This window comes from Mus caroli, chromosome 13 (genome assembly GCF_900094665.2).
Source record: "Mus caroli chromosome 13, CAROLI_EIJ_v1.1, whole genome shotgun sequence".
Taxonomy (NCBI): domain Eukaryota; kingdom Metazoa; phylum Chordata; class Mammalia; order Rodentia; family Muridae; genus Mus; species Mus caroli.
Genome location: NC_034582.1, coordinates 19,931,818 through 19,959,634, shown reverse-complemented (window position 1 = coordinate 19,959,634; position 27,817 = coordinate 19,931,818). Strand labels below are relative to the sequence as shown.

Here is a 27,817-nt window from a genome sequence, read left to right as displayed (position 1 = left end):
GTCAGGCAACCCTGCTCTCCAGCTACCCTGGCGCTGATCCGGCCGGATGAGGCCTGTGGCCCTACTCAGGCCGGTTTCTGCTCATTGATTCTTTTTATTTAGGCTAATTATCAAAATATGCTTGGTAGCTTTTTAAATTATAGATAGAAATATACTAGGAAATTTAGCTGCGATAAAATGTTGAAATTTTAATCAAAAGAGTTGTAACTTGTTTTTTTCTTTCTTTTCCTATTTATTTTGAGACAAGGTCTCATGTAACTTAGGCCATCTTTGAACTCTTGTTTATCCTGCCTTTTCTTCCTAAATACTGGAACTATGGGCATGTGCCATCACAGCAGTGGTTTTCAGCTTTTCAATGACAATGGCTTATATTTTAAAACAGTCAAAAGCTGGGGATAGGGTCAGAGGGGAGGTTTGTGACTCAGAAGAGAGACTGGACCAGGGAAAACTATTTACAAAGGAAGCCGAACCTGAAGCAAACAGGATCTCAATATGTTAACAGGACAGAATTCTGAGCTTTAAGCAGTTGATCTTGCCCCCTGAACCAGGCACACCGAGACCCACTGGACAGAAAGTTTGGCTGTTGGCTTGTGATATGAATATTGATATAGCAAACCCTGGTTATTTACAGCATGGACCATTTGTCATAGCAGAGTCTAAAGGAGAGGGCTGCAGCCTTCAAATTATCATGGGCTTATGTAGAGGAGACATAAAGTGTGATTTAGTGAGCAGATAAAGAGAATGTTTGGTTGATTGGGTCAGATGGTGTTATATAGGCATGATGGCTATACATTGTCATCAGAGCAGCTGTGATGACTAGCAAGAAACCCCAAGGTCAGGGAAGGGCACTGATGCTGTTCCTGCTGTGAATGGTAGGTTGAGGCTGAGGGTGGGGCATCTCTGATGGGTTGGAGGCAGGGGATCCCAGTATGGCCTTTCTCTATGTCTTATGAAATGGAGTGCCTTCATACTGTTGTGACAGCTGCATTGCCCTTGCTATGGAGAGTAAGACCTGTAACTAAGTCTGAGCCATCAGAAGGAGAAGGGCAGCAACCTCCTCCGTGGTATAAAGTGACCTGTCTGCTTGGTTAGTGGACCCTACTGTGTGAGTATGGAGATGCCCCTAGAAGAGTTGAAGGTCTAAAGCAAACAATGCCGTCTCTGAGAACATCACTAAAGAGTGACAGTGCCAACCAGCTCCTGTGGAATATTGTGGCTGTTGCTATACGTATTCAGAAACTCATCTGTGGAAGATGAAATTTACTTGTATGAATGAAGAATTGCAGAGGGAAGAGGATATACCTCCAGCAACACCCCTCCCCAAGCTGGGTTCTGATTTGATGGGTAAATTCCACAACAGGGACAGGGAGATGGAGATGCTCACTGGTCACTTCTTATGGCTCCGGGGCTGAGGGAAGAAAGGGTAGATTAGATGAGCTCCCTCTGGGGTCCAAAAATGGGGGTCCCATGAGAGAAGCTGGATGGTGAAGAGGAAGAAAGGGAGTTGGAAGGGATGGATGGTGCTTCTCAAGCCTCCCTTTCATACAAAGAAAGAGAAAATCTGTAATTCAAATGCTTCTGGGAGCTTAACGGTGGCCAGTATGAGAGACTGATAATCTGGAGCTAGCTACTCAGTACCTGAATGGCTTAAATTGGGGAAAACCTTTAAATAAGCAATGAAACTCTCTAGCTTTCTCATGAGACTGCAGGATAATGGGCTTGGCGCTGTCAGTCTTAAGTGCTACAGAAGCAGAGAAATTGAGTGATACCACCTCATAGTTCTCCCGGAAACAAACACTCAAACCCCAAGGCAATCCGAAGGGAAATCACCCCTGCTGGACGAGCTCATAGGAGCTATTAGAGATACTGGCCATCGGCACAGAGGTCCCACAGGCACCAGAGACTGTAGGACAGTAGAGGAGGGACAGGCAGTCTGAGGAAATGGGGCATGGGGGAGGCAGGGTTTGATGGCCAGTGTGCAGGACTGGATAGGACCATGGCCATCAGACAAAGAAGTTAATTCATGCAGGCATCGAGGCAGGGATGGAGCCCTGGTAACATTGGTGAGCCCTGTGGTGGACAGTATATTATCTCTCTGAGGCAGATGTCAGTAAACTGGCATGTGGACCACTGACATAGGTGAAAGAACAGAGGGCTCAGCCGAGGGGCCGCTGCTAGACACTTGGATGGAAATGTGAACTAGAAGCCATAGAAATACAATTGATAGGAGGTCAGGTGTGGTGCTGGAGAATCTTTGGAATGCCTTAAGGCCTGACCAGAGGTTCACCACAGGGACAAAAGAAACAGAAACCAGAGAGACACTGCACCCCCTGGCATAGAGGAAGAAGAGCTCTAACAGTAGGGTCTTCCTACCCAGCTGCTTTCCTAATGAAGGGGCCAGGTTCTCTTGCAGGCTTATGGAGAGCATTGTAAAATTATTGTTTGTGAAATATCAGGCTGTAGGAAAGGGGTAGGAATCAAGTGTGCTGTGGTTCCTGGTGGCCCCAGGAGCATCAGAGGCAAGGGGAGTCAGCCAATGGATAAGGAAACAGGGCTGTGCAGGTAAAGATGGTTATTTTTGAGCTAGCGGTTGGCAGCTTTCTTCCCTGAATATGCTGTGTAACTCATCTCACCCAAACAAAGCTTGTTTGTCCATGAAGGAGCCCTCTCAGCAGGTAGGTGTGGCCTGTGGAGAGGCATTGGCTAGCCTCAACTGAACTGCAGTGCCAACCAGGAACTTGCTGAATCCAAGGGGATGGCTGCCTGGCACAGCTCTGAGCTAACTTAAAGGTGATTTAGATTCCCACCTTACTGCTATTTATATTACATGGGTTGACCTGGTCCCAGTGTTTCTATTTTGACCATCATTGGTGACTCTTATTTGATTTTCAAAATAAGATGAAAGAAATAGCCCCTGGGATTGTTGCTTACATTTTTGATGGCTTTTTGGTGGTGGTGGTGGGGGGTCTCTTAGGGTATATATGTTTCAGAAGTTGTGATGAATGGACTTGATTTGCTTCTGGGCTCCCAATTTTTCCCAAAGTTGTGTCAGATGTTACCTAACTTCTCTGTGTCTTAGGATTTTGCTCATGTTTAGATTAGTTAATAGTGGTAGTGTTCATACCAGGAGATGTTCTGAGAAAAGGAGGAGACACTACACAGAGGAGTAAGAACAGCCCATTGCTGTGCATTCAGGAAATCTGACTTTACTCAATGACAGACATAGAGAAGATGCAGTGCAGATATTCTTGCCCATACCTTAAGGGGGAGGAAACTCCTATGTCTTCATGTGTCTGGGACAGCAATGGAAGGGACCATGTGTGCAGACTCCCTCCTGCAAGTTCCTGCCTCACTGTTGGCCAGTGTACTATGCTCAGTGGGTTTTGAGTCTGCTTATACAGGTTTCCTTTGGAAGAGGAGTTAAGCAGCCCTGTGCTATTTGAACAAGTTAGTTTATTCTATTATATGTCAAAGTGTTTTCTTAAAAGCTTTAGTGGTTCAAATGTCAAGTTTCTCTGTGGCAGATATAAAATGGCACTTTCTTTGATGGACCATTTTAACCATATCTAATGTCTTTATTGTTAAATAGAGTAAAGCACTATTTTAAATCATAGGTTTGGATTTCAGAACCTATAAAAGTTAGGTACGTTGACTCTATTTCCTCTCCACCCAACAATATCCGTTTATTTTCAAATTCTCTCTTCTTAACTGTTTTCTTTTTTTCCTCTTCTCCCCTACCCCCTCAACAGTTCTGTCTTCTGTCTGTCTTCCTAATTCCCTCCCTGTCCTTTAGCCCTGTTTCCCTATTCCCTATTGCTGTATTTTAACTCTGTAACCACATCACCCTCTTTCCCTATAACTCTGTGTAGCCCTATGATCCTGTAGTCCTGGTAGCCCTGTGCCCTGTTGCCTAATGACCCAGTAACCCTGTAGCCCTAGAGTCCTGTAGCCCTATAAGCCTGTAACCCTGTTGCCCAGCAGCCCTATAGCCCTTTTCCCTGTAGCCCAAGCTTTCTTTGAACCCACTACATGGTCCAGTCTTGTATCAAGCTCATGATGATCCTCTTGCTTAGATTACAGGCATGGGCCACTACACCTGACTTTTCTTTTATTTGAAAAATAGGAGTTCATTGCATTTTACTTCTTTATTTACTCCCTTTCTCTTTCTCTCCACTTCCCAACAGGAATTGGTAGAGATATTTTTTTTAAATTGTTTTCCATTTTATGTTATGAGTATGGGTGTTTTGCCTGCATGTTTGTGTGTATGTGCATGGTGCCCATGGAGTCAAGAAGAGGATGCCTGATGCCTTGGAACTGGAGTTATTCACAGCTATGTGCTAGGATTGAAACTTGGTCCTTTAGGAGAGCAGCCATTGCTCTTCATCTGGCCATCTTTTCAGCTCTGATGTCTATGCACTTCAACATGTGATTGGATATATCTGCTGTCTGTATCTCTATGTATTTATGTTTTGTTTGTTTTTTGACATAGGGTTTTCATAGCACATGTCCTTCAATCTGCTTCAGCTCTCCAAATGGTGACAATCACTGTGCCTCTATATATGCTTCCTGAAAGACACAAAAGAGGACTCGAGTTTCCCTGTATCACATTTCTAGAGCTCTGCAGGCAGAATTTTGTTAGCTTATTAACATAATGCTTTAGATTAGCCAGGGCCTATTGATCCCATTACTCACCATGAGCATTTCTGTGACACCAGGGTGGCCCAGTGTTGAAACTGCATATGGTGTTGTAAGCTTTTAAGTGGGCATGTGATTAATAGGGTTAAATTTACAATGTCAAATTTAATTTGCCTGTGTATGGAAGTTAATAATGATGGATAGCAAATTAGCATATGAGACATTGTATAATTACTTTTTTATTAGATAAAAATGCTTTGAAATAGAGGAAGCTAGAACAGTTGCGTATTGAAGGGAAATATACATCTTCTACATGATTTTTAAAACCCCTCGGGAAAGTAACCTAATGAAATCTCCAGTGGATGCTTTTTTTTTTTTCTTTAAAAACTTTCTTGCTCTTTTTTTAAATAAAAGTTTTATTTTATTTCTTAAGATTTATTTATGTTTAATGTATGTGAGTACACTGTTGCTGTCTTCATACACACCTGAAGAGGGAGGGCATCAGATCCCCATTACAGATGGTTGTGAGCCACCATGTGCTTGACTAGGAATTGAACTCAGGAGCTCTGGAAAAGCAGTCAATGCTCTTAACCGCTGAGCCATCTCTCCAGCCCTCCAGTGGGTGCTTTAAGCAGCCCACTAGGCTACAATTCACAGCTCGTATGCCCTGTTTTATTTTGTCTTGTTCGAATGATTGAATTGGATAGTTTTGGCCCAAAGTTTCATCATATCTCCTGTCCTTTCTATAATGATCTTGTTCATTTGTGATCACTTAATTTGTCATTGGTGAACCAGCTGCAGCAAGCACAGAACATCTGTGTTTCTTTCTTTCCACCTGACAATATTTACATTCTTGTACCCGCTGAGACTCTTATTTCAGTGCCAAAGCAGGGCTCCAGTGTGGTAGCTCGTAGAGCTCTCCTGACCAGTGTCTCACCCTTCTCTTCCTCAGAGTAAACCCATTACACTTCTCAGTGGTGTGTGTGTGTGTGTGTGTGTGAACGTATGCCCTTTTTCTGTTATCTCGACTTTCCATTCTCTCCCCTCTCTTCCTCTCCTCGCTCCTCCCTTCTTTTTACTCTCTTGAAGAAACTGTGTTAATAGATGCCATATCCCACCAAGGCAGACAGAAGCAGTTTTAATAGGACCCATTTCAGAACTTGGCTTTTTGTTCTTACGTTTTTAAATCATCTAGAACAATGATTCACTATAGTTTCCTCCACTATGATATAAATATATTTTTTAAAGGCAGGTGTGCTGGCAAATGTCTATGACCATAATACTCAGCAGGTGGGGCCAGGAAGAGCAGGAGTTCAAGGGCAGTATGGCCTATGTGAGAAGAATGTTTCTAATTACATATTTTCTTATGTAGCCATTATATGTTTCTTGCCTGAAATTTCGTAAAAAGATACTGATCTTTGCTTTTATTTATCTGCCTTTAATAATTCTCCCCACTTTTCAACCCATTTAAAAGCATTCAGAACTATACATGACTTTGTTGGCATGTACTTGAACTTCACTTGTGTTGCTTTGGGTTGCTCTGTTGTATTTCCGAAGAAAATATTACTGGGCTACTTATTTTGGGGAGGGAGTACCTTCCTTTTAAAAAACGTGTTTACAGGTAATGGGTATGCCTGGTTGTATAAAGCACACTTAGACCTAAAGCCCACGTCCATTTCTGTCTTTGATTTGAGTGTGGCTGTTCACAGACTAACATGGTGTCCAGCATGTTTCCGACACAAACATGAATTTGCTGTTTAAAAACTGTGTCTTCTCAAAGAGGGAAGTTAGAATAAGTGCAATCAGCCCGAGTACAGGAAGTCTGAGGTTTGGTGGTAATGTTTAGCAGATGCATCTTTGTTCTAGTAGGTATTACTTTAGAGTGCTCTGGAGGTACAGAATGTGGCTTTAAAGAGATTGCATAGTGATAATTAGTGTTACAGAATGCATTTGGCTAAGTAGAAAAACATACGATGGAACATGACTCACCAAGAGTGGACAGCGTTCATGCCTGTCAGTTTAAAAGTGAGAGTCTGGAATTCCTCATCCTCCCAGTCGCACAGAAAAGGTTTTTAGTTTGTTTGTTTTGAGATGGGATCTCATGATGTAACCCAGGCTAGAGCTGAACTCACAGTCCTCCTGCCTCAGCCTCTTGAGTGCTGGGATTACAGAGTGTGCCACCACACTTGGTTTCTACGTCTTGAATTAGCTTCTCTCCTAGGGAGATAAGGAACATTCCCTAAAGCCCATTAAGTCAAGCCTACTTCCCTCACTCACAGTGGCCTGGACGGAGGAGGAAAGTGCTGGCCCGGCCTCACAGCTCAGGCCGCTCTGTGCCACAGTTGATTGGTGCTTCTGGTCCTGTCCTGAGGTAGTACATTGTGGATAGATGTCTTGTCAGAACAGAACCACTAGTATCGTAAGTGAGGGATGAAAGAGGAAGAGCCCAGAGTTCCTCATTTCCCTTGGAAGACACATCTCTAATGACATGAAGTGATCTCTACAAAGCCTCACCCCTTAGAGGTCATGTCACGCCCAAGAGCGCTATACTCGACACCAGGTCCTTTATTCAAGACCCATAGCACCTGCTTACATTGCCACGAGTGTTTGAGTGTTTGCAAAGTGTATACTCCTGTGCCCCCACTACCAGGAGCAAGAACTCCTGTGACACTTTACCTGATGGGGTTGCATCCCATCACTGCTCCCCTGTCCCCAGAAATGATACTTACACTGTGACATCCGTTTTGATAGATTAATCTGGTTGAGCATAAGTAGCAGAACTTTATAGATATTGATTTAGATAGCAGGAAGTTGTAAGTGCTTGGTGGCTTTTGTTTCTGTGGAAAGAAAGGACTTTAGAGATTTAAATTCTTGGGCATGAGAGTGTAGCGCAGTGGTAGAGCACTTGCTCAGTATGTGCAAAGCCCCAGCTCCAATTCCCAGAACTGAAATAGTTGCAGATGGGTATTCTTGAAGGTGTAGAAGGCTATATGTATAAACTGTCTCTTCTTGCATGAGCTTTAGTGGTGTCTTTTTCTAAGGAGTTTGTCTACTTTCTTTAAAAATGATAGTTTTTAAGCATGTCTTTTTGCTTTTTTCTGTTGTATCTGTAGGCCATTCACTGAGAGTCTGATATTAACCAGTTCTATGCAAGTTGTATTAATTCTGTTAGATTTTTAAAGAACTTCCTTTGTTACATTTATTAACACTTTATATGACTAACCATTCTATTGTATTTCATGCATGTTAGTATCACAGTTTTCTTTCATTCAATATTTTCTACTTTGATTTTTCTGGCTTCATTTGCTACAATACTGCTTAAGGTTTGCCTATCTAGAGATTTCCCAATCACTTTTCTATTAAGCTCCTAGTTTTTTCACACAGTATTGTATCATTTAGAAAACATCCAGTATCACAGTTAGAGAGTGTTCCTGTCTAGTCTTTTATTTTTAAAGGAATATTTCAGTATTGAGATATACTTTATGATTTAACATATGGCCACCACTGGCCATTTCTGTGAGTATGTGCTTGTGTGTAAGAATACATGTGCTATCTTTTTTTTTCTGTCAGACTTATTCAATATATTTTCAGAATGATAATCACAGCATACAGACTACAGTAATTACAACTTCTTCATTAATGAGGTGTTATATTTTTCTCTGGTCATACTTGGGAAATCTAACTTATTTTATTACAACCACACAAGATTTCTTTGAGTTTGTGATTTTTATTTTTTATTTATTTATTTTTTTGTCTTTTAAGCACATTTGTCTAGGTATGTCTCCTAGCATCTGGTATTTTTATTAAGATAAGGCACTTTGACTTTTGGATATTTAAAACATTCATAGTCTTATACAGTTTTTAAAATTAATTTTTAAAAATAAAAAAATGATATCACATCCCCTTTTCCTGCTGTCCCTCTATCCCATTTCATATCCCTTTGTGCCAATTTCTCCTGTGTCTCCCCCCCCCCCCACTGAGTGTTCATTTTTATTACTGTTACATATATACGTGCATAAACATGTAAATTTATAAAATGTACAAATATATAAATTTATAAAAATATTTGTTAAAAATATATAAACCTGCTGAGTCCGTTTAGCGTAGCTTGTGTTTATGTTGTGTCAGGGTTGGCCACTCGGCACTGAATAACCAGTTAAGCGACTTATGCTTTGAAGAGGCTAATTCATCCTATTTCCACACTCATTATTACTGCCTGTAGTTTTTTGTCTAGTGGTAGGATCACATGCGATTTCCCCTTCACATTAAGATGTCAGTGGATAGTATAACAATACTATCAGGCTTGTTTAGGCAGCCAGATTAAGGAATTATGGGTGAGTCATTTCTAGAGATGCAATCTTGTTGATCACCTTCTGTCCTCTGGTTCTTTCAGTCTCCTTTGCTTTCTCTTTTATAATGGTTCTTGAGCCTGAGGTGGAGTTGTGTTGTGTTATTGTATTTTTGATAACAATGTGTGTTTTCTGTCAATAGAAGCTTTGAGGAGAGGTAAGGACTACTCCTATCTGTTGGTATAATGACAAGATTTGGAACTCAGCAAGGGACTATGGTGGTCTATTAAAGTGGCAGTAGTAGGTTCTCCTTTAAAATTCATGACCTCACTAGCCTCAAGTATTTAGCTAGGTTTCTAGTTAGCAGACATAATTTCCCTTCTATTGATTGGGCCATAAGTCCAATTAGACAGTTGTTGGGTACTGCAAAGGTGAGTGCCACCATTGTGCCTAGAGGGATAGCTTGCCATGTGGGTATTTAGTTTATTGATGTTACAGATGGATAAGAAAAACCATTGATTGCTTCCCTCCCTTGGCAAGTTAGAGAATTTTAGGTTAAATCTAGCTTGAATCGTCTAGTTCTGTGCCTGAAGTGTCTTTGTCAAAGGATACTACTTATCTTCAGGTTCTGAGTGGTAGGTAGCCAAGAACCCCGGCACTAGCATATTGGACTAATCTGACCAACAATTTGAGTAGAGGTTTCTCAGGTCTGGTACTGGGTTTGTTCTTAGAGAGTCTGTAATTCCTGTGGGGAGCATAGTTCACCGGCATCCTGGGGCTGCTTAAAGGACATTAGAAAGGGCACATGCTTATCTGTTCCACATTTGCATTTATAGGAACACGTAGTTCCCTTGCAGTTCCTCAGTGTGTGAGCTGGTATTTCCAGTCTCCCACACTTAACCATGAATGTCAGGAGACACCTGATTTTAAATATGAGAATTTCTTTGTGATTTATCCCCAGCCACAGACCTCAACTTGCTGGAGTTTAAAGTGTCTCAGATACTCTGTGGAAGGTTGCTAACCATACGCTAATTAAGCACAGGAACTCATCTGGTAATAATGAAGCTGTTACTTGAGTAGTTAAAATTACCCTGTTCTTGACAATAGTGAAACAGCATCTGTTTATCCCGAAGAGAAATGAACTCATTAAAACAGAGGCTTCAAAAGTGAGGAGAAGCTCTGCATATTCATCGCAAGAGAAGTTGTCTTTTATTTACCTATTGAGAAACAGACAGGCACAGAGAGAGCGAGAGACAGAGACAGACAGAGACAGAGACATAGGGAAACACAGAGACACAGAGATAGGCAGAAGTTCTTTGTAGCTGCCTGAATTTAAGACTTTGTCCTAGTTTAGGAGAACTTGTTTAGTGCTACTTAACTTGACCTCTGAGAACATATGATAACAGGTCACCTGCAACCTGAAGCTACTTGAAGGACCTTGGGAAGGCCCCATGCTTATTTGTTCACTGTTTTATGTTTGTATGTGTGCATCTTCATGTGGATGCACATATGGGTGCATATGCCTGTGTGTACATGTGTGTTTGGTGTTGTGGAGGCCAGAGGTCAGTGTCCAGTGTTATTTCTCAGGATACTGTCCAGGGTGTTTCTTTGAGTTTAGAGCTCTTACTTTTATGTAAACTTTGCCTGTTTGGTGAGACGGTCATCAAGCTTCAGGAATCTGCCTGTCTCTGCCTCTTCAGTGGCAGGATCATGGGCGTGTATCACCATGTCTGGCTTTTCTTAGATCTAGTTGATGGAGACTGGACTGGAGTTCTTGTGCTTGAGTATTGAGCATTTACTGACTGAGTCAGTTCACAGAGTTGGTGTGAACGGCATTATGACAGGGAGGATATTAGAATAAGGTTTTAGACATTGTATGTGTTAAGAGTCTGCTACTTCTCCAACCCGGGAGATAACACAGAATGGCTACAAAAGAAGCTCTGACTCCAGACAGAAAAGTACGACCACTTTCCTGAAATCATATTTAAGTTTTACACATTGCAAAACAGTCATGTGTCTAAGCACTTCAAAATTCTAATAATCTGTTTTTCCCCCTCAGGTGTGTCCTCCTTGAGTATTCAATTTGCCAAACTCCCAAAGGGATTGAAGCATTTGAACCTCTCTAAAACCTCATTGTCACCTAAAGGTACAGTCTATGCCATTTACTTCACATTGTGTTTCTGCTTTTATACCTGTTGCATTTGAACAGATATCACCATTTTATGTAATTAATTAAAATATACAGCTTACATTATGATAGCAGTCTTAAAGTAAAGATACCATACAATTCAATTCTGATATTCTAAATTTAAATGACTTATATTTGCAGTAATTTTTTTAAGCTTTGAGCCAGGAAGTGTTCACTCACTGGCTGCCTCTGCCCTTGAAACTCACTTTCCTGAAGGCACCTGTTCATGTTTTTCTTGGTTCATTTTTGGCAAAAGATACTGACTTCCCCAACTGTCAGAGTGACCAGCAACTTCATACAGGGGCACTGGGGGCTTGGTGCTGATCACCACCATAGTCCCCCAGTTCTAGTCTCTGTTTCCAGAATTGTTTGGTTTTTTTCTAAGGTCTGTTCCCCGAGCCCCTCTGGCCTCTGTTGGTCTGCTCAGCAGTGGCTCGGAACACTACTAGAGAAGCCCCACTCAGTCTCTTCATTTTTCTCCATGTTTTGCTTAGTGTCTGAGCATCTTTTCATCTCCAGAGCTTCAGTGGACTTGACCAAGTGTTCATCTGTGGTGGCCTCTGCTTAGACAGGCTTCCCACTTCTGAGACCACCAGAGGCCCTTGCTCCTATCCTTGTCTGTTTATGGATCTCACCCCAGGCAATACTGTCTTGGTACCATGTCCTTCCTATGAGAATGGCTCCCTTTGGGCCCATGCTGCTCTTGTGTCTAAATATAGTGCACCATGCCTGCACTATAGTGAGGTTCAGTGAGGCTTCTAGAATTGGAAAACTTGCCACTTGTTGAGTGGTACTCTGTGCTGCCTGTCAGTCACATCCTATTACTGTGGTTGGAGCCTGCCTTTCCCACATCCTGGGAACTGCTCTCCTCAGCTCTGTTCGCTGATTGACTTATTTGTGAGAAAGAAATGAAGAGTCATTTTGTTGTTATAGTAGGAGAACTTGTAGTAGTAGTAGTAGTAGAATTCAATGAATTAATAAACATGGTACAGCTTCAGGTACTTTAATCAGTACTGCCAGCTCCTGCCACCACTTCATTCCATGATCACAGTTACCATGCTATCACTGTCACACTCACCATCACACTCAACATCACCATTGTTATTCTGTCACCCTCACTGTCACCTTCATTGTCACCGTCTTCATTGTTATATTGTCACCCCTATTATACCTTCACCATCACTGTTACCAAACCATTGCCATCAAGGTTGCTTTCACCCCCATGGCTACTGCTATGACTGTCACCGTCACCATCACTGCCACCATCAGTCATCATCGTGCCATTGCCACCCTAACTATGGTGAACACTATCACCCTCACAGTCACCTCCCATAACCATCACCACACACTGTCAGCATCACTATCAGTGTGACTTGTGTCAAGGTGACCATCACTGTCACTAACCCCACTGCCATCAGCAGTGCCATCACTGTCTACATCGTGACCATTACCTTTACCATGCTATGCTGTCTTGGGTTACAATATACTTTCAGTTGAACCTGGGACAACCTGCATGTGCCAGCTGCCAATTTGTGTACTGTCACTGTGATGTTTGGCTTCATTATGACTTTCTCTTTGAAGCTCCTACCTCTGAATTCACATTCCCCATCTCTCCCTCCCAGGCTGCATTGCAAATCTCTGTTTTAACACACTGCCCATTGCTCATTCAGTGCCGTGCTTCACACCAGCCCTGTCTCAGGCTGTCACCACTGACTGTACTTCCATTAAGTGCTGCAGCACTGGATGGGGGCCACCCAGTCGCATGTTATTCTGATCATAGCAGTGTTTGGAAATTGAAATGGATCCATAGCTTCACCATCTCATGCCCATACTCACGGACCCCTGTTTAAGACTAACACAGAGATGTCAGCTGCTAGTGGGAAATGTTCCCAGGTCAGTGTTGGCTGATCTGGTGCCGGGAACTGTATTCGGATCCTAAGGTAAAACTCACTTCTTTTCATTGTTCCTGTTGGGCTCAGAAATTGACTCTCAGAAGAGCCCCTCTCTTCTTCAGAAACATGCCAAAGACACCGATAGATTTAACAAGCAAGCAAAAGCTATTTTTAATGTCAGCACTCATTGGGCCCAGCCTTCCTGCTGGGCCATGCATGCCGAGCTACATGTTGTACTGTGTTTGGTGTTTCACAAGCTGTTGCTCCTCAGAGCATTGTGGTTGTTGATGTTAGGAAGCACACTTACTTCCAGGGGCCACAAGATGATTCAGCCTGGCAAGTGAAACTCGGATTTATTTCAATGATCTGCCACACACTTAACTTAAAGTTCTTCAGCAATGCCAGTGTCATTGATGTGAGCTTGGCCACTGAGTTTGCTGATTTACTGGGTTTCCTCCTTTAGGATGAATCTCCTTAAGTATATGCATATCTTAGAGCTTTCATATTGACTGCCACCCTCCCCCAGGAGTATTTGGATAACTCTGCTTATGTTCTCACCAGCACTAAATACTCCCTTTTCGTTCTTTCCTCACCCCACCCCATCTTTCACATAGCATAGTCTGGCCTTGAACTCCTGATCCCTCCCCACTTTTCTTCTCTTTTTTTTTTCCCCATTTTTTTAATTAGGTATTTTCTTCATTTACATTTCAAATGCTATCCCGAAAGTCCCCCATACCCCCACCCCCACTCTCCTACCCACCCGCTCCCACTTCTTGGCCCTGGTGTTCCCCTGTACTGAGGCATATAAAGTTTGCAAGACCAAGGGGCCTCTCTTCCCAATGATGGCTGGCTAGGCCATCTTCTGATACATATGCAGCTAGAGACAAGAGCTCCGGGGTACTGGTTAGTTCATCGTGTTGTTCCAACTATAGGGTTGCAGATCCCTTTAGCTCCTTGGGTACTTTCTCTAGCTCCTCCATTGGGNGCCCTGTGNTCCATCCAATAGCTGACTGTGAGCATCCACTTCTGTGTTTGCTAGGNCCCAGCATAGTCTCACAAGAGACAGCTATATCAGGGTCCTTTCAGCAAAATCTTGCTAGTGTATGCATTGGTGTCAGCGTTTGGAGGCTGATTATGGGATGGATCCCTGGGTGTGGCAGTCTCTAGATGGTCCATCCTTTCGTCTCAGCTCCAAACTTTGTCTTCTGTAGTTCAGGCTGGCCTCTAATTCATGGCGACCCTCCTGCCCCACCCTCCCAAGTGCTAAGGTTAAGGTCATGAGCCACTGTGACCGTGGCTAATGCCCCTTTTGTTCTCTCAAGCAAGTGAGAGTATGGTGTTTCTCTAATCACAGTGGTTCTCAGTCTTCCTAATGCTGCCAGCCTTTAATCCAGTTCCTCGGGCAGCAACCCCCACCCCCAGTTGTAAAATTATTTTCGTGGCTACTTCACCACTGTAACTGCTGTTCTGAATTGTAATGCTAATATCTATGTTTGAGGGTCTTTGGGGGGGGGCGTGGCCTATAGGTTGAGAACATTGAACTTAGGGCACTCACCTGACTTTCCTTAATCCTTTGGGTATCTTCTTGGAATGTTGCTACTTGACTTTCTAGGTTTTCTATTTACAGTGTTAATCTTTTATTCTAAATGTATGGAATTTTTCTACATATATTAATATGCATTGTGTGCCTTTATGTGTTAGTAAAATAGAAGGGCACAGTGATTATCTTTCCTTTGCAGGACAGGCTTTGGTTCTGAGGTACCCTGTCCTCGCTTCTGTCCTGTCCAGCCAGTGTGGCAGGAATAGGGTAGCACAGCAAAGTGGGGTTCTTTTGTGTCCTTGGGTGGGGACAGCCTGACTCTGCTTAAACCTGTCACGACTAAAGTTTCCTTGCTTGTCTCTTTCAGGAAAGGTAAGAGTGCATATTAAATATTGTTTTATAAAATAAGATTCATAGAATTTTAAACTGTCCTTGTAAGACATGTTTCTTGAATTGTTCAATTTTTAAAAAAATACGGGTTCCTTAAAGGCACATGTGTTGGTTCTAAAGGTTTAGAGTTTTGTAATTGTGGTTTCAAGTTTCTACCAAATGTAACATATTTTAGTCCCTAGAAAACATGTATATTCATGGATCCATAATAGAAGACAGATTTTTTTTAATCCCTCCATGGCCCCTACCACACACACCCTTACTCACCTCAGACACTTGCTGTTTGATGGCTTGCTGGACTCACACAAGCATCCTGCTGGCTGGCAGATTATGTCAAGATGGGACCATCTGGTGCCACCTCTTCCAGCTGTAAACCCTCCAATCATGAGTACCAAGCATGGTCAGAATCCCATGAAAACCAGAGTGGAGGATGGCATGCCAATCTGGGATGCATTTGGTTCGTGAGCTCCGAGTCTCTCCAGTACTCTGGCTTTGTAACTTCCTGCCATTCATGAACTTATTACACAGGCCTTATGTGAACTTGGGCTCAGGAAGAGAGGGACCCTTCTGCTTCGGGAGCACGAAGCTGGACTGGTAACAGGGTCTCTCTGGAGTCTAGTCAGAGGCTGGCTACTTGCCAAGTGCCCCACTTGCCAAGGGTCGCTTTGCTGTCTGGATTAATTTAGCCTTCGAATTTTGGAGTTTATTTATTGGGCTTTAAAATGCTTCACTTAAATACATGGCTTTATAAATGATTTTTCTTGATGGGCGTCTGGTATTCTCCAGATATTTTAGGCTTAGTCATTCGATTAAAAAGAGAACAGTAAACACTGGGAGCTGAAAAGATGGCTGGGGAGAAAAGCAAAGCCCTTTCACTGTAAGTGTGAGAGCCTGAGTCTGATTTTTAAAACCCACATGCAAAGCAGAACAAAACCAGACCTGGTGGCAGATACTTGTCTTCCAGCGCTGAGGAGATAGGGGAATCTGGGGCTTATCAATGAGTCAGATTAACTGAATTAGTGAGCCCCGGGTCTGTGAGATATCCTCTCTCAGTAAGCCAAGTGGACAGCTCCAGAGGTTGACTGTTTCCTCCACATGAGCACAGGTACCCCCCCCCATACATATATACACATGAACATGCACACGCATAGAAAGATGAATATAGATGCTACCATAAAAGAAATGATGTTGCTCATTCACACACACACACACACACACACACCCCTTAGTAGGAAAGGGTTTACTTAACTTATAGGTTATAGTCCATCATCAGAGGAAGCCAGGGCTAGAACTTAGAGCAGGAACCCGGAGGCAGGAACTGAGGTAGAGACCATGGAGAAGTAGTGGTCCTTATTCACTGGCTCCCAGTGCTTTGCTTAGCCTGCTTTCTTATACTTCCTGGGACCAGCGGAGGATGGGTGGCACCACTCTCCATGACAGGAATCTCCTACATCTGTCATTAATCAAGAAAATGCCCTACAGATTTAATCACAGAAGCTCTGCTAGGGGCATTTTCTCAACTGAAATTTCTTCTTTCCTGATGGCTCCAGCTTGTGTCAGGTTGACAAAAAATTAACTAGAACACACACACACACACACACACATATACAGTATCACTTAGGGGATACTGACCATGAAAGAAGTCTGTACTCATTCTAGTATATATGCCTTTGATGTTTTTGAGATGTGTCTAAGTGTATAGCTCAGGATTTTTTCTTTTTTTCTCCCCAAGTGTCTCTGTCTCTGTCTCTGTCTCTGTCTCTCCCTGTCTCTGTCTCTTTCTCTTTCTCTTTCTCTTTCTCTTTCTCTTTCTCTTTCTCTTTCTCTTTCTCTTTCTCTTTCTCTTTCTCTTTCTCTTTCTCTTTCTTTCTCTTTTCTTTTTTGGCAGTCTCATGTAACCTGGTCTTGCCTCAAACAACATAGTTCTGTAGTTCAGGTGTCTTTTAAATTGTTAGCAATTCTGTTTTACCTCTGCCTCTCTAGTGCGAGATGTCAGATCTAAACTGTAACTTTTTTTTAAAAAAGTGTATTTCTGTGATGGTCGTCTGAACCACAGATGCAGAGCCCACAGAAATGAAAACCCCTGTGTTGATCTGTCTGTGTCTGCTACTGAGCTAGCCTGTAGATTGTCAGGTGATAGTTTCTCTCTTTTTATATACGTGTGTGTGTGTGTGTGTGTGTGTGTGTGTGTGTGTGTGTGAGATATGTTATCTATACATATTTACACTATATATGGTTATGTTGCAAATAGATATAGCATATACTTATATATTATATCATACATATAATCTATAGGTAAATATATATGTACATATATATGCATTTAGATGGAGCAATATATTCCTTTATCAAGTTTCCAGTACTTAAACATGCCCAGTATTTGTATATGTATCATTTAAATACCATTTACTAAGTCAAGAATCATTCGATCAGATTAAGTGTAGGCTCAAAATCATCAACTAGATGGCTTTTGTCACTCTGGAACTTGAAAATAAAACACATTCTGTTCTTGGATAAATTTGAAGACTAAAGTGCAGGCTGTCTGTGAGCTGTCTGGCTTCCCAGAGGGATTGTCAAGGGAGCCACAATCACTGGTCCCCTCCAAGGACAGAGCTCTGGCCCCCTGGTCTGGCAGGTTGACTTGACTACAGGGCTGTTTGTGGAAGCTCAGGAGTCTCATTTGTTTCTGAGTGTGGGTGCTGAGCTTTGATGGTTTCTCTTGTTACAGGGGTGAACAGCCTTTGTCAGTCCCTCAGTGCCAACCCTCTGACTGCCTCTACCCTCACCCACCTGGACCTCTCAGGGAATGCCCTCCGCGGAGATGACCTCTCGGTAAGGTTTCCACTCGTCCAGCCCCTAGAGCAGCCATTTCAGAAAGCCTGCCATCATTTCTAACCCTGCTGTCCCAACCTGTTCCTCTACCATCCTCTACAATCACATTAAATGCTAAGGAAGTGTCGGGAAAATTCCAGAGGCTGCTTTAATTGAATTTGTCTGTCACCATAATTAAGTTGTTTTCTCACTTAATGATGCTGAGGTTCAAATCCTTTTTGGAAACACTATTTCATCCTTAAATAGTGTTGGGATGCAGGTGCTGTTTGTTTTGAGAGAATGTGTCGGCCTGGAGCCACTGTGGAGTCAGCCAGGCTGGCCTCCAGCTCACAGTACCTGTCCTAACTCATTCTCTCCAGCGCTGAGATTGAGGGTACGAGCCTCAATCTTTTCTTTTTCTTATGTTTGTATTTTCTTGTTTGTTTATTTATGTTGCTGTTAAAAGAGGCCATTAGGATAACCCCAGTCATAGACTAGTCCATAAATAAGGTAAGAGTAATCAGGAGCTACTCATTAGAGTTTGGTTGTGAAAGCAAAATAGGTATGTAGGGAGAGAGAAAGAGAAAAAGAATGAGAGAGACAGAGATTGATTGATTGATTCTGGGGACTGGAGAGATGGCTCAACAGTTAAGAGCACTGTCTGCTCTTCCAGAGGTCCTGAGCTCAATTCCCAGTAATCACATGGTGGCTCATAGCCATCTATACTGGGATCTGTGTCCCCTTCTGGAATCCAGGTATACATGCAGATAGAGCAATCATATGTAAAATAAATCTTTAAAAAATCCCCTCAATTTTAACATGATGTTTTAGGTCCATGAATAGTAATATAAATGTTTGATAGAACCTCGTGTTGTGGGGGGTTAGTTATGAACTCATTCTGTGGTAAATTGTCCCTTCTGGTCACTATGCAGTTTATAGTTTATGCAGTCACAGTTTAGGAGAAATCTCCCTTTGATAACAGGGCATGAAGATAGTGGGCATTTGTGTACTTCTGTCTTAGCGTTTCACTTGCTGTGACTAGACACCGTGACCACAGCAACTCTTATAAAGGAAGACATTTAATTCAGGTTGGCTTACAGTTTCTGAGGCTTAGTCCTTTATTGTCAAGGCATAGAACATGGTTTTGTACAAGTAAACATGGTACTGGACAAGGAGTTGAGAGTTCTACATCCTGATCTGCAGGCAGCAGGTGACTGTGTTTCATATTGGCCAAAGCTTGATCATGTGAGATCTCAAAGCCCGCCCCCACAGTCTCACACTTTCTCCAACAAGGCCACTTCTCTTAGTAGTGCCACTCTGCAGGAGCCAAGCACTCAAACACTGAGTGTATGAGGGCCCACACCTATTCAAACCACAATGACTACTCACAGAGATGAGAAACGCTGGAATTTATTCTCATTTATTTTGTTTTACTTTACCTATAAGGCAGGGTCAGTAAAGCTTTGTGTGTGTATGTGTGTTTATTAAAGTCACCCCTCCCCCCACACACACACATTTGAAGTCAATGAACAGAGCTTGTTTCCTGCTGTCTCTTGACTTCCCATTTTTCATCTCTAGTGTTCATGTCACTGATAATCCTTAAGCCTACTTCCTCCCAAGATAGAGCAAGAAGCTCCACAGGAAAGACCACAGCTTGCATGAGGTGGGATATGGTACATTCCTAGTACTCAGGAGGCTGAGACAGGAGGATAGCCATGAGCTCGAGGTCAGCCTGGGCTACAAAGTGAGATCCAGGCAAACCTGAGTTACAGAATAAGACCCAGTCTCACAACATAAAATAGGGGCCGGAGGGATGGCTCAAGGGTTATTTGTGCTTACTAGTCTAGCAGAGGATCTAGGTTTGCACCCACGCGGCAGCTCACGAGAACCTATAACACTAGTTCCAGGGTCTCTGATGCCCTCTTCTGATCTCTGTGGGTTCCTGTGTGTATGGATATGGTGCACATACATATGCGCATCTGCATACTCATAAAATAAATAAGTAAATATTTTAAAATAAAATAAATGAAACAAAAGCAAAGGCAAATAAAAAAGAGGCAGAAATTAAGTAATAAGACTGCAATAACAGTCTCCACACTTCCTGGTCAGAAGGTACAGCTTGTTCCGGTCGCCTCTGGGTACAGTGGAGTGCAGTGGGGGCTGAGTGAATGTGGGCTCCTAGCCAAGGACACACACACCAAGGCTCGAAAGTCCTCAGCAGGTGCACACACTCACCTGGCCTTGTGCTTTCTGGGAAAGCCACAGCTAAGAGCATCCTCACTACTTCAGGAAGAGTTCCCCCTGCTGGTAGAAGGAAGCAAAACCACAGCAAAATAAAATGCCTTAAGGAAGGTCATGGACCCAAGAGCCTGAGGGACTCCGTGTAAATGATGGCAGCTTGTTTCTGCTACACCAGAAATCAGTCCTGGGCCCCTGGTTACTCCAAAGTACCTGCGGGCTAGTTTTATGTTCTTTCGAATTCCTTGCTGGCGAGGAATTTTCTGAAGTACCATAGAGTCACAGTGTAGCATTTCATGAGTGTTGACTGAGGAATGAGGCTCTGTCAGCATAGGCGTGCGTGTGCTTTTAAGTAACTGGTGGCACCCAGTGAAGGTAGCCATCTGGGGCAGGGAACTTGGACTGTGCCATTGGAGAGCTCGGGCTCCTGTTCACACTGGGGAAATTAAAGGACGTCAGAGGGATTGATTTCATTGTTTCCATGCAGGGTTGTGGGGGTTAGGAATTTTTAGGCATCGTTGTGACCCCAGACCAATATACTTACACAGCACTTGAATTTTGAGTTCTTTTGGCTTTGTTTTCCTAATACTTTGCTCGGGACAATCCTGTTAGATTTTAGAAGTCTCTAAAGATAAAGAAAACATTATTATGTTGGGGAGAAGAGAACACAGCCTGAGACCATCTGTGGCTCAAATTCAAATAGCACTTTTCTCAGCAGTGACTTAGGTCTTGATAGGGTGACTGCAATTCACAGGGTATTTTAGACTCAAGAGTTAAAGTTAACTAACAATGCTCAAGTTACAGAATAAAAATCGAACTGGTCAAGAAATCAAAGCCGTGTGTAAAGGGGGGTGGGGTGTATTGCAGTGAGTCTCCTCTTGGCTGTATTTGTTTGCCTGTGTAACTTTATTTTAAGCAGCCTTTGGGTTTTTGCTCCTAGAGAAGGAGAGAGAATAACAGAAACATCGGCAAACCTTTCTGAGAAACAGCCGAGAAGGTCCGGGGCATGCGAGTGACTGGGTTTTGAAGCCCTGCCTTGTCTCTCTAGAGCCTAACCTTCACTTACTTTTTGTTCCTTTGCAGCACATGTACAATTTTTTGGCCCAGCCCAACACCATTGTTCATCTGGATCTATCTAATACAGAATGTTCTCTGGAGATGGTAAGGCCTCTTCCTACCACTCTACCTCTCGGAAGGCCTCTCTTGATGGGGTGGAGGCCTGTCTCTTTAGGGAAATATTTTCATGGACCTAGGACTGTGCAAAAGCGCTAATGTCCCATTTCTTCCTCAGGTGTGTAGCGCTCTCCTCCGGGGTTGCCTTCAGTGTCTCGCCGTGCTCAATCTTTCCAGATCTGTCTTCTCTCACAGGTATGGCTGTCCCCTGCTACCATTGCGGCCTTAGAGTCTCTTCTTCTGAGAAGAGTTGTGAGCAACACAGAGTGATTAATGAACAGAGGAGTTGTTGTTGTTGTTGTTCTTTGAGACAGGACCTCATACTACAGCCGGGCTTCAAACTCATGCCAATCTTCCTGCCTCCGCCTCCCTAGAACTGGGATTACAGGTTTGTAGACCTCTGTAGCTGACTTGAAAAGTCTATGTTACACACGAAAGATAAATCTTAAATGAATCTTAAATCATAGCTGTAAGTTTGGGGGCTTGAAAGCTTATAAGGTTTGTGTTGCAATGCAAGCTTTAAGGGGCTTGTCTCTAACTAGCCTGCTTATCTGAGCTCTGTGATAGTGTGTGGTTTCACATGCGTGGACAGGTACTCTGTCTACAGCTTCTTCTCAGTGGTGAGGCTAGAAGTTCATATGAACAGCCTCAAGTACAAAGAAGAATGGTCACCCTGGAGCTCGTGTCTGTGATTTGTAGGAGGTGAGGGCTAAGTACAGCAACTTAGTTCTCCCTCTAGAGTTACGCTTGCTGACAGTGCATCAGAAGCAGTGAGGATTCATAAACATTGGCCTAGTTGTAGGGAGAGAGTGATGAGAGGCACTTGACTCCCCTCAGGTGCAGCGTTCATGGCCATCCTGTGCGTTAGTCCAGTTCAATCCTCGTGTAAGATCATGAGCTCATGGCATCAATTGCATTGTGTCCGTTATACTCTTTAATGGTCTGGGGTACTGCCTAAGAGCAGTGCCTACTCCATATTTCCTAGCCAGTCTTTTAAAAATCTTATATATTCAAGGGAATAACTTGACTTATTTAGAAAATTCAGTTTGGTGGCATGCTTTATTCTACTCAGTGCCTTGAAAATATGCCAATATGTTTCTAAATACTTTGGGTCCATTACTTCAAGAGTCTCCCATTTGGAAGCACATGTGTATAATCTCAGTTAGCAGAGGCAAGAGAGCTGGGAGTTCAAGGTGATCCTCAACTCACATAGTGCATTTGAGAACAGCCTTGACTACATAGGACTGTGTCTCAAACAAGCAAGCAAAACAAGATAGAGAGGGGGAGAGATGAGCCTTTACATATCAAAAACATGCTTCAGGTCCCTCAATAGAGTGTAGTTAAGAGAATGTCAAGTCTGGCAGACAGCAGGGTGAGAAAGGGTCCTGTCTTGTTTAGAGGCAGGTCACGAAGTCTCACTTTGACCGAGCTGTAATTAACTGAGGAACTGAATTACAGAACGACAGCTCGTCTTATAAAGGGTTTTGTGTAATCAGCTCTTTTGAGTTCAGCCACTGTGAATTCTGCTATGGTCTTCAGCGTCCCTGTTCTTTGCATATAGCGGAGCAGTGCTAACACAGTGCCTTGTTGTCAGGGCGAAAGATTATGATTAAGCTGTTACTATCCAGAACCTAGCTTGGATAGACTGGAAAAGCCCTTGGTAACTGTGTTAAAGTTAGCGAGCTTGTATTGAGGTGTTGATTGTTAGCCAGGTGAGTCAGACTTTGTTCACAACTAGTTTCATATTTGTGCCCATCAGGGAGGCTGGGTTATCTGCATGTCCCATATGGGCTGGCTATGTCACCTTCAGTCTGGGAGGAAGCATCCTATATCCAGAAGATATAACAGAGGGCAGGATGATCCTGGCTGTGTCCTGGCTCAGAAAGCTGCTTTCTGAGAGTCACATCAGGTTCTTTCACATGCCATTGGTCACAGAGTCTCATAGGACCAAGCCACCTGTCACTAGGGTGGTAAGTGGTCACTGTCCCTTATAAAGGGACAGAGAATATAGGGAATGCTAAAAACAACACACAGTAGAGGATAAGGAATAGAAGTATATCCAAACAACAATATAAGTCACATTTGCTTACCAAAATATATGATATATACATCTGGAAATAGCTCTCTGAGATATCTAATATCTTGTTACCAGAGCTCTGCTTATCTGACTTTCTCTCTTCTTAGGTAAAAATTCTCATTTTCCTTTGTTCCTTCGCTGGAGACTGTCATGTTTTAAGACATTGCTTTTAAAGCTCTCAAGTATCAGTGGTTTTTTAAAGACCTCTGAGCATGTAAAATGCTGTTGCATATTATGTGACAGACCCCTGAGATGCCTGCTGCCTTCTGTATGACTTGGCATCATGGGCATCAGCTCAGTGCTCCATGCTGCTGAGCCATTGTGGATTCTCAGAGAATGGAACAAGCTAAGCATGCACACTGCGCTGTGGGGGCTTGAGGCCCGTTTCATTGCAAACTGTTAGAGTACGGGTTTGACTCAAGAGTATGGCTTGACAGGACCAAGAAGTGGGAGTGGGTGGGTAGGGGAGTGGGAGGGGGGTCTGGGGGACTTTGGGGATAGCATTTGAAATGTAAATGAAGAAAATACCTAATTAAAAAAAATAAATTGAAAAAAAAAAAAAAGAGTATGGCTTGATCCATGTTGACTGACATAGCAAGAAAAGCAGCATCCAGCCACTTCATTTCCCACTTTGTCTTTATAATAATTGGACCAAAACTGGTTAGGTTTACTGTGTAAATGTGATAGACAAATGGGTTCCTGGTCAAACAGGCTTAATTCACCTTCCATGCTGCTCCTCAGCTCCACTTCAGGTAACCATCTCATTGAGTCTACCTGGTGATCCAGTCATACTACCCACTGGTTGTGGTAGTGTTAATCAGTCATCCCTGTGATTGGAAGGCAGAAGCAGAAAGCTAAGAAGTTTCAGGCTAGCCTTGGGTACATAGTAAGACATCAAAACAAAATGGCGCCTTTCTATCATCCCAGCACTTGGGAGACAGAGACAGGAAGCTAAGGAATTTGGGGTTATCTTTGGCTATATAGTGAATATAAGAGCAGCCTGGATTGCACGAGACTGTCTCAAAAACAGAGCCTGGGGTGTGGCTCAGTGTTAGAATGCCTGCCTCTCATGCATGGAGTCTTAGGTTCAGTCTCCAGCACTATAAAAAACAAATAGGCAAATAAGCTAATGAACTATCACTGAGCACTGAGCACCACAGAGTCTGTCAAGTGGCAAAGCTCTTAACCTTGGTGAGTAACACTCTAGTCTGACTTCCTTATTTTTTAAATGTTTCTTGAAGATCAGTGGGCTAAAACATAATGATTTTGTTTAGAAACCACAAATAGGAATAAATTGTGTTGTGGGTGTAAGGGTCTTACACTCTTATCATTTAGATACTTGTTTCTTATTTACTGTTCTTCTGGAGCTGTGGCTGCTTTTGTTTGTGGATCTCACCTGTCTGTGTACCCAGATGGATGGAGCGTCCCCTCTCTTTTGATGCTTGTATCTTGTTTCTTTTCCAGGAAAGGAAAGGAAGTCCCTCCGTCTTTCAAGCAGTTCTTCAGCAGTTCTCTGGCTTTGATCCAAATCAATCTTTCAGGCACGAAACTGTCTCCCGAGCCCCTGAAGTGAGTGACTCATTCGTCATCTCCAGAGCTTTGAAAGTGACACTTGTGATTATGAATGTGCCGGAGAGAAGGGAGGCAGGACAGGCCTGTGAGAAAGGCTTCCGAGGCAGGAGGATGGCGTACCCGTTGACAGTGAATAGTGCACAATGGGTGTTGCTTTGCTGTATCTTCTCGTTCAGTCTTTCCTGTGGCTTTGGGGCTTTTGTGAAAGACGTCACATAAAAGTTGAGTTCCGGGCATTGACACAGTTAGTGTACAAAAGTGAAGAAAGTTTGAGATGTTTTCCCAGAGACCATTGTCTTTTTAAACCTCTGTCTAGACCATTCTTTTGTGTATGTTTTAGCCAATGTTTAACTATTTCTACTACTAGTACTAGTCGTCATATTTACTATATGTTGTTTCTATGCAAAGAAATCAATTTGTAACAAGGTAATTACAGAGTAAGAATAGTCGATGTTTGGTTGGTGAGGTGACGTGTGTTCGAGAATGCACACACACACCCACACACACACACACACACTGATCAAGATTTGTCTTCTGGTAGCTTGTTAAAACAGCTGTCAGGTTAATATTCTATAGAGATTCTTTTAAAGTTTGATCATATTGTTGACATACTCATTCAGCTAATATGTATTTCAATCCTACTGTGAGCTTAGTCCTCCTTGTTCATAGAGGAGACTGTCACACTCAGGATGGTTTTGGTGGTAAGTCCACAGTGTTTCAGGTTTTAAGTGTTGTTGACCTTTGCACACGTAGAATGGCTATACAGTGGCTACCTTTGCACACGTAGAATGGCTATACAGTGGCTACTTTGGAGCTCTCAGTGTGTGCACATGTCCTGAGAATTGCTGGAAGGATAAACTCTCAAGGAACTGGCAGGAAGTGACCCCTTCTTTTCCCACATTCCCTGTGCCCTTGGACTCTTTAGGGGTAGAGATCCTTTCCCTGGGTGGAGACCCTTTCTCTAGGAGCACTGGGGACAGGTATCACTCCAGGTAGGAAACGCCCACAAGGAGATGTTTAGTGTGTGCACTGTCTGCCCTGTGTTCTGCTCACTGTCTCTTTCCTTCCTGCTGCTCAGCTTTGAGTTCATCATGAGGTCTGACTTTTTTCCATTTATCTACTCTGTGTTTGTGTGTGTGTTTGTGTGTGTGTGTGTGTGTGTGTCTGAGTAAATACATCTTCCAGGAACTGGTTCTGTCTATCACCTTGAGTTACGAGGTTGAACTCAGGTCATTGGACCTGAGAGCAGGTGCCTTTGCCCACTGAGCCTCTGTTCTGTAGAACTGAAGAACTGCTTGTGCACATGTGGCACCAGGTATTCTCAGTGGCATCAGACTTCATAGGACTCCACTGCCTATGTCAGTGAAAGCAATGTACTTTCTTAAGAGTGTTGATATCGGGGCAATGAATCTACTCTTCTTAATTTATAGAAGAGAGATGAATGTGCCCTGGTCCTGCAGGTGACTGGACTGCCAGGAATCTGGACATAGCTACAAGATGTGTACCTTCTTCTCTCCAGGGTGTTTATCTTCACCTGTATACTCTGTTAGGTGACTTAAAAAACTGGTATAGCTCTCATTTCACCTTCTGGAATACAGTAGGGCCAGACTCCATCACTGTCTATTCCTTAGGGAAAGCCAGCCTCACTGTGCTACACTAATAACAATCACATAGTAATATTCAAATGTTCATTAATGCAGTTTTCAAGCAGATGCAGGTGGGAATTTATCTATGATGAACGAAATTTGATTTCAGTATGCAATTAGGTGGGCTGTGGGTTTATTTGCATAGGAATAGTAGTGTTTCCAAGGCTTGCATTTATGGTAGAGTCACCTCCTGTCAGACAGAAGAATGCAGAAGTGTCACGTGCCCCCTGTTGTCAAAATACAGTTGGCATTTTCAAAAACTGAGAGAGTGTCTGGTTCCTGGCCTGTGTTTCAGAAAAGGTTGAGTTTTCAGGCTTTATTCCATGTCTTGCTGTGTGTGTGTGTGTGTGTGTGTGTGTGTGTGTGTGTGTGTGTGTGTGTGTATGTTTTTGTGTGTATGTGATTGCTTTGTGTATGTGTGAGAGTGTGCCATTGTGTGCTCATTACTCATCTGCATGTGAAATTGTGCCTAATATGTGTGTTTCCTTTCCTCAGAGCACTGCTCTTGGGCCTGGCCTGCAATCATAGCTTGAAGGGAGTTTCTCTGGATCTCAGCAACTGTGAGGTAAGACCACCCTGACAGCACTGGAATAGATAACAGCCTCCAAATTGTTTCTGCATTCTTCCTGGGCAAGTGTAATATTGTGATTCCATAGGGAGAAGTGAAGCAGAAAAAAAAGACATTATGCAAGTTTCACATGTTCTGTGTTTTGCAATTTTATCTACAAGTCACCACAGAACACCTTTCCAATAACATTCGTGTGTGCTTTTAATGACATTCCCCTCATTCTTAGCGCCTGTTGCCTGAGTGTTTTATGATGTATCCCCTAAATACAAAGCCATCAGCTAGCTTCGAATCATGAGCAGCAGTGCACCACATTGGTTTCAGGGGACCAATGCTTAGAGCTGAACTTGGATTTGTAGGGTGTAAAACAGAATGGCTATCTTCTTAATAACTCTTTTTAATATCTTGGTTTAAGACAGGAACATCAAAATATCCCTTGAAATTATGAAGCAGCCCTGAACAATTCCAATAGAGGAGCCCTTAGAGAAGAATCAAGGCTAAATACCTGTGTGTTAAAGGATACCTAGACTTTGCTCATTTTGAAACTATCAATTCAAATGGACATTAGGGAGACAAGTCCCAGCTACAGACACTTGCCTGCTCCGAGCCTCACTTTGCCCAGCGTGCCCTCTTCATGTCTTCTTCCCTGCAGAATTCAGTCTCTGTTCCTGTTTGTGCCTTTAGGATTGCAGTGCTGTGGTCCCTGCTAAACCTCTTCTTTCTCAAGGCTTTTGTCCTTGAGGGTTGAAACCAAGGCCAGACATCCTTATAAATCTGTCAGACTGTGTCATCCTAGGCAGA

The 27,817-nt window shown here is 43.0% G+C and overlaps 1 protein-coding gene across 6 annotated transcripts in view; it reads left to right on the top strand.

The window, feature by feature from the left end:
* Carmil1 (capping protein regulator and myosin 1 linker 1) overlaps positions 1-27,817 on the top strand; it is a 263,753-nt gene that overhangs the window by 147,914 nt on the left and 88,022 nt on the right. For all 6 annotated transcript variants that reach the window (XM_021180627.2, XM_021180629.2, XM_029468353.1 and 3 more), the window contains exons 12-17: positions 10,984-11,070; positions 17,663-17,766; positions 21,067-21,144; positions 21,275-21,351; positions 24,698-24,802; positions 26,947-27,016. In XM_021180627.2, coding sequence (XP_021036286.1) covers positions 10,984-11,070; positions 17,663-17,766; positions 21,067-21,144; positions 21,275-21,351; positions 24,698-24,802; positions 26,947-27,016 — 521 coding nt within the window. The remainder of the gene's footprint in view (positions 1-10,983; positions 11,071-17,662; positions 17,767-21,066; positions 21,145-21,274; positions 21,352-24,697; positions 24,803-26,946; positions 27,017-27,817) is intronic.